This window comes from Gracilinanus agilis, chromosome 5, assembly GCF_016433145.1.
Source record: "Gracilinanus agilis isolate LMUSP501 chromosome 5, AgileGrace, whole genome shotgun sequence".
Classification (NCBI taxonomy): domain Eukaryota; kingdom Metazoa; phylum Chordata; class Mammalia; order Didelphimorphia; family Didelphidae; genus Gracilinanus; species Gracilinanus agilis.
Genome location: NC_058134.1, coordinates 214,074,777 through 214,086,841, shown reverse-complemented (window position 1 = coordinate 214,086,841; position 12,065 = coordinate 214,074,777). Strand labels below are relative to the sequence as shown.

Below are 12,065 nucleotides of genomic sequence, written 5' to 3'. Positions count from 1 at the left end.
TTTATATTAAGCCAAAACTGATTCCTTGCAACTTTTATCTAAAGGAAGAGGGAAGACTCTCATATGTATAAAAACAAATGCAGAAGCTTTTTGTGGTAGCAAAAACCAAATAAAAGTGTATGAAAAAACCACTGTGAGTCTGTAAACAGAATGAAACAATATGTTTTCATGGTCCCCTATTTTTTTTTAAAACCCTTACCTTCCATCTTAGAATCAATACTATGTATTAGTTCTAAGGCAGAAGAGTGGTAAGGACTAGGCAACAGGGGTCAAGTGACTTGCCCAGGGTCACACAGCTAGGAAGTGTCTAAGGCCAGATTTGAACCCAGGACATCCTGTCTCTAGGCCTGGCTCTCAATCCACTGAACCACCCACCTGCCCTCCATGGTCCCCTGTTAACAATGAATCCCTATAATGAAGAGATTCAAAGGAACTTGAAAAGAATGAGGTACAGTTAAAGGAGTACTGGATTTGGAGTCACAGGACTCTTGGTTTTTACTGTGTTAACCTTTCTGGGACTCAATTTACTCATCTATATAATCAGGAGATTGGATTAGATATCTAAGTCCCTTCTAGTTCTAAATCTATGATCCTATACAGGGTATATGTAAAAAATGATACAGAGTAAAGTAAGTATAGCTAAAACCAACAATCTATTCAAAGTCTAGACTAATGCAAACAAAAATAACCCTTCAAAGTCCAATTTTAGTTTTGGAAAATAGATGATGAACTATACCTTCTTTTTGGTAGAAAAGTGGTTATTTGATCTATTATCTGTGATGATTAGTTCTGCATGTTTCTTTGTTACAAAAGAGTATTCAATGCTGGGAGTGGGTGGGAGGTGATTGAGAGGGGAATATAAGGAAATGATTTCAGAGTAAAACCAAAAAGACTCAATAAAACTTATCACCCTCTAGCAACCAAAATATCTGATTAGTCAGAATTCCTAGCATTCTGTGATCAAGACAAGTAATAATTTATTATAGTTGGACTGATTTTGTTTTTGTTTTATCTGTGATTTCACTGGTATAGAATCTTCTGTCAAGAGAAGTCTAACAATGCATACCGACAACTGTTTTACAGTTTATAATCTTAGAGGGTTGTGTGGAAATACTTAGAAGTTAAGTAACTTTACCAGCCAGTATGCCTCAAATGTGGGACTTGAACACAGGTTGTCCTAACTTCAGGGTCAGTTCTTTATTACTTTACTATGCTGGCTTCTGTATAGCATTAAGCTGTTAAACGGAAATGAAAGCATGTTAACAAAAAGTTTAGGAAACTTTAACATTAAGATGGATACTCACTTTACAACTTTTCCATATTTGGAAAATATCTGCAATAAAGACCACAAAGGGAGACAATTCATTCTAATACCATACATGTGAATATGCCAGTCATCACAAATTATAAATTGATTAAAATCTTCTTTATTATTTATATTATTCTATATTTTTATTTATTCTAGCAAAAGTTTTCCAATTAGATTTTTATTTAAAAATAAATTTATAATTTACTCCTCACAGTGAAAACATTTTTTAAAAAGAAATTCTTATTAACCTGCATAGTCAGTAGTAATACAAGTTTCCCTACCCCAATTTCATTTTAATCAGATTTGGTAACACCTCTGGTCCAGACAATATTTTGTTATTTTAGGAAAAACAAACCAAAACATCAGTAAAGAGGATGGGAGGAAATTGCAGAATACAAGGTACCTTCTTCCAGATCATTCAGAATAATTAATAAGTGGTACCTAGAGGCACTAATAGCAGAAATTTTATAGTTGGATAAAGTATCTTCCAAATGCCCCATCTTTGAAGAATGGTCATTGTTTAATTTTTACAGATATTTCTCATATATTTGAGATATACACGCATTAAACATTGGAAACACAAAATGCATTTAAGTAATAAATAGGCAATTCTGATGGGATATACTTTGTTCGTTTAGGACCCCAATATAGATTATAGACTTCAGGAAAGGTATTTAGAGATAAATCTGCTTACCCTGTATAAGTCATTGTTTGTCAGAGAAAAAGGCAAGTTGGATACATACACAGTACTTTTACTTGGTGCTAATCCACCACTCATTTCTGTATCAAGAAGGAGAAAAAAGATGTAATCAGTTCAAATATAGATAACTGTCATTCTAAAAAAACAAGAGACATAGAACGTTTAAGTTTACAGATCTGGTAGGGCTTTTAAAAATAAAATCTAAAGCTTAGAATTCAGGAGAATTTTGATACTTAGAGTAAACACTTGCAAATTATCAACACTGGAAAGCAAACATATGTTACACTTAATCTATTGCTCTAATCCAGTGATCTCCAAACTTTTTTGTTCATTCACCTCTATCAGTAAAACTTTTAAAATCATGTACCCCCAATATATGTGTATTTACTTATTTAAAAATTATATTAATGTACAACAGTACAAATAATTATATACATATTATAAAACACAAAAAAGAAATTAAAAAATATTAGATCAAAAAGGTCAAATCATTTTTGATTGAAGAGCAAAAAGGTAATGATTAGAGTTTACTGAATATGGGAATGACATGGTCAGATTCGTTTTTTTAGGAAAATCATTTTAGCAGCTGTATGGAAGATGGATCAAAGTGGAAAAAGACTTGAAGCAGTAGTCTACTTCAATGTTCCAGGGGAGAGAAAATAAGGGCCTGAACTAGGGTGGTCACTAAGTTAATGAAGAAAAGGGGACAGAAAGTGAGAGAAATTATAAAAGTAGAAATGATAAGATTTGGATGCAAGAGAGAATGAAAAATCCAGGATGACACCAAGGTTTCCTACCTTCCTTGATGGAAAACAAGGAAGCAGGGAAAGTAATTTAATGAGATTTAATATTAACCTATCTACAGTTGTATTTTCTGATGTCAAAACTTTTAGTGCTGGTTGAATCTCCTCACACACTCACCAAATGTTTTTCTCCTGAACGGCCTAATTTACATTTGTTGAGTTGTTTTCTGAACTCTGCCACACTAATTACATTTTTAGGTTTTCTCCCCTATCAACTCAATTTGTCAAAAACGGAACACATTATCCTTCCCCTCAAACCTACTGCTTCCAAACCTCTCTATTACTTTTAAGGACATTCCCCCCAGTCACCCAGGCTTACAGGCAAGGTGTCATCTTCAAACCCTCACTCTCTCTTGCTCCAAATATTTAATCTGCTGCTAAAAGCCTGTTAATTTTACCTATGCAGCATCTTACATACAACCCTTCTTTCCTCTGACACTGCTATCTCATTAATATAGGACCTCATCATTGCATGCTTAGACTATTGCAAAAGACTACTGATTGTGTCTCCTGCTTCAAGTCTCTCTCCACCCTCCCTAATCTCCACTCAGCTATCAGATTAATCTTCCCAAAGTATCATTACCTTCCTTTCCATTCTCCCCTTCAGTACTCCTGTGGTTCCCTATCATCTCCAGAGTCAAATATACAAATCCTCTGGCATTCAAAAGTCTTCACAGCCTGGCTCCCTCTTGTCTTTCCACCCTTCTACCCCTAATATAGATTCAGTGATCTGGTGATACTGGCTTCCTTGCTGTTCCTCTTATAAGATACTCCATCTCCAGACAGGCTGCTCAATATGTTGGTAATAATCCTTCTCCTTGGCTTCCTGGCTTCCTTCAAGTCCCAGCTAAAATCCCTTCTTCTATATGAAGCCTTTTTTGATACCCCTTCCTCCTACAATTCTTCCCAATATCATTTATCTCCGATGTATCCAACTTATTTATATATAATTGTTTATAATCTTATCAGCCCTATTAACCTATATTCCTTGAAGATAAAACTCTCTAGCAAGTGGTGGGAAAATGGAGGTGGAATATTACTTCACCTGCAGTTTAGGACTCCAAGTATTTAAAAAGAGACAATAATTTTCACTTTAGGTGTGGGCTCTCCTAGATTTAGTATGAAGAACAAATTATTATGATCAGATAGGGGAAGATATCTTAGGAGGGAAAAGGAATTTTAGGGGTTCTTACCGAGTATTTGTGTTCAATTCAGATTAAGCCCTGAGTAAGGACTGGTTTTAAACACTTTAGAGTGTGTGTGTGTGTGTGTGTGTAAAACCCCCAACTTTCTGTCTTAGTAAGAACTCTAAGACAGAAGAGCAAGGGCTATGGAACAGGGGCTAGGCAATAGGGATTAAGTGACTTTCCCAAACTGATGGAACTGTCAACTGATACAACCATTCTGGAGAGTAATACGAAACACCACACCCAAAGGGCAATAAAACTAGGCATACTCTTTGACCCAGCAATACCACTAATGGTTTATATACCAAGGATATCTGAGATGGGGGAAGAAGTATCTACTTGTACAAAAATATTTTTAGCAGATCTTTCTGTAGTGGCAAAGAAATGAAAACTGAGGGGGTGTCCATTAATTGGGGAAAGGCTGAACAAGTTGTGGTATTTGGTCGTAATAGAACACTATTGTACCATAAGAAATGATGAACAGAATGATATGGAAAGACTTATATGAACTGAGGCAAAGTGAAGTGAGCAGAACCAGAAGAATAGTGTATACAGTAACAGAAACAGTGGATGAAGATCAATTGTGAAGGACTAAACTATTATCAGCAAAACAAGATCCCAAAATAACCCCAAGGGACTTGTGATAAAAAATGCTGTCCACAACCAAAGAAGTAACTTTTGAGATCTGATTGCAGATCAAAGCATGTCATCTTTCATTTTATTTCCTTAATGAGTTTTTTACTTTATATGTGATATGTGTCTTTTGTCAGGGCATGGGGAATATGGAAATATGTATGCCATGAAAGTTTATTATTTACTGCTGGGTTTGGGGGGTTGGAGAGAGAGAGAGAGAGAGAGAGAATCTGAATCACAAAATGTCAGAAAACCTGTTTTTACATGTAATTCCAAAAAAGGAGATAAAAAAAAGTTAACTTCCTCAATATCTTCTGAAGGCATTAAGGATTTGAACAAATGATGTTCCACATCATCATATAGCTCCTTCTAATTGTTAAACTATATTTATCTTTCTAGGTTTCTCTGGCCCTTTGTATTTGCATTTCAAAGTTCCTTTTTTTGTTTCAGGTCTTTTCATTAGAAATGCTTAATTCTAGTCCATTAAAGATTCTTTTTTTTCCCCAGTACTCTACAGAATGATACTTAACTTCTAAGAGTAAGTTATTCTAGGTTTTAAGCCTTTATCTTTTGCCTTTTGGAATATTATTATACTGTAAGATTTCTTCCCATGGTAAAATCTTCCATGTCTTGTGGTGTGATCCTGTCTGTAGTATATTGGTACCTGAATTCTTTTCTGGATGCTTGCAATAAATTTTGTTTGATGTGGAAGCTCTAGATTTTGGCTATGTCATTTCATTTATGGTTTTTCTTTTTGAAGTTTCATTCAGGAGCTGATCAGTAGATTTTATCTTCAATATGCAATCTGGTCCTATGAAATCAAACAAAGAGGATAAAGAACTATATGTGCAAATATATTTATAGGAGCTCATTTTTTGGGGGGCAAAAGATTGGAAATGTAGGAGATGTTTATCATTTGGGTCTTAGTATATGAATGTAAAGGCATATTTGAATGCTGTAAGAAATGATTGAAAGGATACTTTTTAGAGAAATCTTGGCAATAATCATATGAATGGATTCAATTTATGAGATATTAACAACATTGTAAGGAAAATCAACTAAGAATGTCATAACAATTGTGCTCTATCCAATGATCAATCCTAATTCTGGAGACTTTGTGACAAGCCATACTAAGTACTTCCTGACAGTGATCCAATGAACTCAAAGGGCACACTGAGACATAGTTTCAGGCAAGGTCAATGTGGGAATTTAGTTGTATTTTAATGTAATTTTTATATGTAATGGAGATAGATTAAGGCTTTTCCACTGAGAAGATATTAGGCTTTGATGCTCATTACCACTATTATTTGATATTATGTTAGAAATGTTATAGGTGGCACAGTGGAAAGATATTGGCCTGTAGTCTCAAATATGGCCTCAGACGCTGTTGTGGGACCCTGGGCAAGTCACTTAGCCTTATTTGCTTTAGTCTCTTCATTTATGAAATAATCTGGAGAAGAAAATCACAAACTACTCCAGTATCTTTGCCAAGAAAACCTCAGTGAGGTCCCAAAGAGCTGGATACAACTGAAAATTATTGAAAAAACTAGAAATGTTACTTATAACAATGTCAGAAGTTTTGTTTTCTTTCTTTTAATTTGGGGAGGTTGGATAGGAGGATAGAGGGGAGAATAAAAAATGAATATAGAAAAGAGGGTTATTGGAGATTTTTTTTTAATTCCTCACAAAGAGAACAGATGCAAGGTAATTCTGGAAATAAGAATGATAGCTATGAAAAGAACATGTTGACTTTGTTAGATTCGAGAGAGAAGTAAGCAGTATCCGTTGTAAATCAGAGGCTACATGTGTACCTATTTTGTTTTACCTTGTAAATGGAAATCTTATTTGGTATTTTCAAGAAAGAAAAAAACTTTATCTCTTGTACTTACTGTACATTTTAGCAAAGTAGAATTATTCTTTATTTCCTATTTTTATGCTATACCTACTGCCTCTATGCCTTCACTCATACTATATTACCATTCCTGGAACAGACTTCTAATCTCTTTTTGTGGTAGTTCCTCTCTTCCTTCAATACTTTACTCAAATGTCATCTGCAGCACGAGCATTTAATAACCTACCTGCAGGTGAAAGTAAACTTTCCCTCCCTAATTTTCTAACAGCACCTTTCCTCATTCTCCTTTAATGCTACTGGAATGTTAACTCTCTGGCAAGAATTTCTCATTGTTGATTTTTGTATCCTCAATGTATTTGTTAATTAGGTACTTATTAGATGTCTGGTAAGAGGGCAGCTAAGTGGCTCAGTGGTTTGAGAGCCAGTCCTAAAGATGGGAGGTCATAGGTTCAAATCTGGCTTCAGACACTTTCTACCTGTGTGATTCTGGCAAGTCACTTGACCCCCACTGCCTAGTCCTTACCACTGTTCTGCCATGGAACCAATAGACAGTATTGATTCTAAGATGGAAGGAAAGGGCTAAAAATAAACAAATAAATAAATAAATGTCTGGTGAATTGGTGCAGCAGACCAGGGATAGTGAACCTAGAGAAAAAACTCAGGAGGAACAGGGCATAGAAAGTGCTGAAAGTAACTAAAGGCCATTTATATAGAAGAAAGATTCAATTTGGGTGAAACTGGTAGGAATTAAAGGGAAGAAGATTAGGTTTATATAAGGAAACTTTGGGCAGCTAGGAGGTACAGTGGATAGAATGCCAAGTCTTAAGTCAGAAAGACTCATTTAGAATTCATATCTGGCCTCAGATATTTTCTGGCTTTGTGACCCAAGTCACAAGTCACTTAATACTGTTTGCCTCAGTTCCTTTATAAAATGAGTCAGAGAAGGAAATGGCAAACTACTCAGTATTTCTGCTAATAACAAAAACAAAACCCAAACGGGATCATGAAGAATTGGACATGACTGAAACAACTGAACAACAACAAAAGGAAAAATTTCCCAATAATTATAGAGAGGCTACTACTGCTTTCCTTTTCATTAAGGGCCTTTAAGCAAAGGCAGAATAATTGACTAAATACTGAGGACATTATAGAATTTCTCTACACACTGAATTGGATGGTATCAGTTTCTTTCCAATTCTGAGATTCTGCAAAAACAAATGAATGTAGAAAAACAAAACACAAAAAAAAAAGGATCTCAAAGGGCATGAAGGCAGTATGGTCTTGCATAGAGAATGGTGTATTTGGAGACAAGATGACCCAATTTCAAATCCAAGATCCAATATTTACTATTGGTTGATCCTAAGCCACTTAACCTCTTTCAGTCTCAGTTTCCTCATCTATAAAATGGGTATAATAACAGCACCTCCTATACAATATTGTTACTTCTCAATATGTACTCTTCAGTACAGTGACACTGGCCACCTGGCTGTCCCATGAACAAGACACTCTATCACTTGGCTCTGGGCATTTTCTCTTGCTGTCTCCCTTGCCAAGAACATTCTCCATCCTCAACTCCAACTCCTAACTACTCTGGTTTCCTTAAAGTCCCAACTAAAATCTCACCTTCTACAGGAAGCTCCTTAATTCCCTCTTAATTCCAGTGCCTTCTCATTTTTAAAATTATTTCCTATTAATTCTGTTTATAGCTTGATGTGTGTGTGTATATATATATATATATTTGTTTGCATGTTGTCTCCCCCATTAGATTGTGAGGTCCTTGAGAGCAGGGACTGTCTTTGGCCTCTTTTTGTATCCCTAGTACTCAGTATAGTGCCTGGCACAGAGCAGACACTCAATAAATATTTACTGATTGATGGGAAACTTAAATGGGATAATATAATGTAAATGTCTACTATTTATTATTATATCAAGAAAACAGATATGTGGAAATCTACAGTTTCTACAGGAAGAAGGAAAATAGGGAGCAAATGAGTGAAGATCAATGGAAAGAGAAATGAAAGTTAAGGGGAGAAATGATTGGTTTTATTTAAATACAAGAAGAAAACAATTCATTGCTGGAGAGACTAGTAATGGTAGAATATATCTATATATCTAGAAGTCTCATTCCACTAAATGCAAAGCTTCCGATAAATTTTGGAAATACTTTGTTAATTTCCTTCTTCAGAAGGCACTATTAATGAAGAGAACTGTTATTTTAGACTGAATTCTGACCAACAAAGAAGTGGTTGGTGAAATAGAAAAAAAGGACTCTTCAGAGGAAATGACATAAGTTATAATTTGTGACAGTCACAAAGTTGGGAATTCTGGTCATGGCAAACCATGCATCTAGATATTAGGGAAGTGGATTTCAAAAAGTTCATTAGAAAGGAAGGTATGATCCTATTTTTATATTTGGTAGCACTTGGTCATTTGGCTATGAAGATGCTCTTAAGTTTCTTAAAGTTATATCAGTAAAGCACAAAGTACAACAGTTCTACCATACTGGAAAAGTAGGATGTAAAGACTCAGCAAAAAACTGCCTTTTTATCCAAAAATCAGCATAATTAAATGTGTATAATCTTATTATCAATAGATTGGTAATTAGGTGATAAATTCATTGGTCAAAAAAAAATCACAAACATAAAGAAAAATACAAAATTGCACATAGCCCATTTTGGCTTTTACACTAGTACAGAATAGTGACAGTGATAATTTTTAAAATAAAGTCTTTATTTACCTAACCCATGAAAATCTCTAAATTTAATATTCTTATCCAATGACCAATAAGTTGAAATAGAAGAACTGAATCATATCATAGTTGATAGTCTAAGCTTGAAAGTAGTTATAGAACTTTAAATAACTTCTACATGTAGCACTCTAATCTGTACTTGCTCCTCCAACATGCACACAGATTCCAAGATTGGGCTCCTACAGGGCAGTTACTATTTCAGATTTTAGAAGAAACTGTATATGCCTCCTCTTTCAGCTATAACTACCTCACAGGCCACCAATAGTTTTACTTTAATCCAGTACCTCTTGGTAAAGACATCTACTTAAACGACTGGGCAACAATAATAATAAAACATTTCCAGCAAACTCTAGGGACATATTCTCCAATAAATATATCCAAGGTCTTTCAGAGGAAGTGTCAGGTGACTGACAAACATTCAGGGGACCTGAAGGGGTGAGGAGAATGAGATGTGGGGAGAAGGATGACATGTTTCAGGGAGGCCAATGAAGCTGGCAGCAATCAGAGGCAAGGTTTATTGATCACAGCTAGTATTTTATAGATAAAGTGATATATAGACTAAGGGATTAGGTAAGCTTTTTACATGGACAATGGTTAGTAATGATTTACAATCTTAGTACAATGACTTAGTTTACCTCACCGAAACTTAGAGTTTTCTATAGGATAATAAATCAATATGTCAATGTGTAACCATCTGACTGAGTTTCTCATAGAATTCTTGCACCAGTGATTTCTTGGAAGGACATTTAGTATTTGGGAAGGAATTGGATTAAGTTTTCATGCTGGGAGGAGAAGCTATGTGTCTGGCTCTAGCTAGCTGATGGCTCTGATTTTATTGGGGCCTACTCATTACTGGGGGCTACAAGGAAGAATGATTATAAACTTACAGTATAATAGTAGTGGGGTAGATGTGAAGGAAGCATAAAGAGCCAAGAGGAGTCACAACTCTGGACCTATGAAGCTTTGATTTCTTTTTTCCCTTCTGAAGAGTGATTGTAAGTGAGTGTGGTGATTGGGTGTTCTATTGCTAGACTGGGCTAGTAGTTTGGCTGTTGAGCTGACTCCTCATAGGGCATGGTGTTTCTCCTGGCTATGTTAATTCAACTGTACTCACTGGGCTCACTCTTCAATGTACTTATGTTTCCATGACATGCAACTTCAAGCTTATCAGTGCCCTATGTTTCCATGACATGCAACTTCAAGCTTATCAGTGCCCTATTGTGCTCTTTTAAAAAGGCACAGACCCTTAGCAGTATATTGGCAAAAATTTCTCTAGTTCTCCCTCCAGGCCTTATAGTTCTGAGGTCTGTTATCTCATTGGCTGGAAATGGGAGAGAAACAAGCATATTAACAGAGATGAAAAAAGCACAGGTTAAGATTTTTAAAAAAGAGACCAAGTCTATCTCCTATCCTCTTCAGTTATAAATACATCCTTATTCCTCCTTTTGGTATAAAGCATACTTTAACCCTAAGCAAGTCACTTTCTGCCTGTTTCTTCATCTGCAAAACGGGGATAATAAAACCTACCTCCTAGGGTTGTTGGGAGAAGCAAATGAGATAATAATTGCAAAATGCTTAACACAGTGGACTGGCACATAGTAAGCTCTATAAAGATGTTAGTTATTGTTATTATTACTGGCAAAATGCTGCATTTCAAAACTTTTAAGACTTAGTTATAAAAAAAAAACCTCAACGTATTTTTATACAGTTGAATTTTCTTTGTTAGTAAATCAAATTAGTAAAATCAAGTTAGTAAATTTCGGTAGATAGGTAGCTCAGTGAATTGAGCCCTGTGCAAGGAAAAACTGAGATCAAAATCGGCTTCACACACTTCATTAGCTGTGCCACCCTGGATAAGTCACTTATCCACAAGAAAAGTGTACAGGGCACCCAGCTAAATCAGTTTAATTAAAAAAGAAGGAAGCTGGGTTATCTTACATAGATATTTTATAAACTCATATTAAGCCCAACTACGGCACTAGAAAATGAAAGAAGTGGTCAACATGCTTGCATTTTTTCGCCCCCGAGCCTAGCTGCAAAGCTCAAAGCATTTCTTAGAAGTGCGTCTGAAAGTTTTTCATCGGTATAGACTGCATCCAAGACAATGCAGCAGCCAGAGCAGGCATTTAAAAATGTTTAGTCAAAGTCAGAGCCAAGAGGGAGTAAATAAACAAGCCTGGAGGGCTGAATACTCAAGGAAAGCAGCCTTTACCTTTCGCTCACAGTCCAGGGCGCCAGGACCTCCTTAGAGTTTCTCTGTACTACTGGTGATTCAGTCCGACGTTCCCTCCTCAGGTCCGACAAGTAGCCGGGACATCCCCAGGAAGGTGTCTTAGAGACAGATAGCAACAAGCCGGTCTTTTCTCCTCCTTTCGGGAGCCTTGTCGCTCCTCGGATGACGTACGACACTCAAATTCACTGCCAAGCCGGAGAAGACCGACAGGCAACGTGTTACGTCATTCTCGCGCGCCGGATGTGACCTCTCGGAAAACGGCAGAGCGTGGTCTAGTTTTACGGTTTCCTGTGGCTCTGCAGGCAGTGAAGGTTCTCTCCTTTTAGAGGAAGCGGCTGTGTGCGTGGGGCGGGGTCTCCCAGGTAACTGTGGTGGTGGTGAGTCTTTTTCTAGACTGGTCCCGGCATGAGCAGTTAGGCCCTGTTTGCGTGAAGCAACCCTTCCTTTTCACTAGTCGTGAATACCTCTGGGGAGCTGGGGGTAAGGGAGGAGGATGGTGCGGGGCCTCCAGCTTTGGTCCAGCGCGGTGGGAGGACTTCCCCTTGCCCTTTAAAAAGAAAATGTCCTCCTCCCTTCGCCAAAAATAAATAAATAAATCT

The 12,065-nt window shown here is 36.5% G+C and overlaps 1 protein-coding gene across 3 annotated transcripts in view; it reads right to left on the bottom strand.

Annotated features, from left to right (window-relative positions):
- Positions 1-11,614, bottom strand: part of ZCRB1 (zinc finger CCHC-type and RNA binding motif containing 1) — a 36,012-nt gene extending 24,398 nt beyond the window's left edge. The window contains exons 1-4 of one of the 3 annotated variants that reach the window (XM_044677301.1): positions 11,446-11,614; positions 5,297-5,443; positions 2,004-2,089; positions 1,305-1,333 (exon numbers count right to left, since the gene is read on the bottom strand). In XM_044677301.1, coding sequence (XP_044533236.1) covers positions 1,305-1,333; positions 2,004-2,087 — 113 coding nt within the window. In that variant the 5' untranslated portion in view covers positions 2,088-2,089; positions 5,297-5,443; positions 11,446-11,614. Of the gene's footprint in view, positions 1-1,304; positions 1,334-2,003; positions 2,091-5,296; positions 5,444-11,445 lie in introns of those variants that run through there. The other 2 variants (XM_044677302.1, XM_044677303.1) reach the window with 2 other exon arrangements.
- Positions 11,615-12,065: the final 451 nt, after the last annotated feature.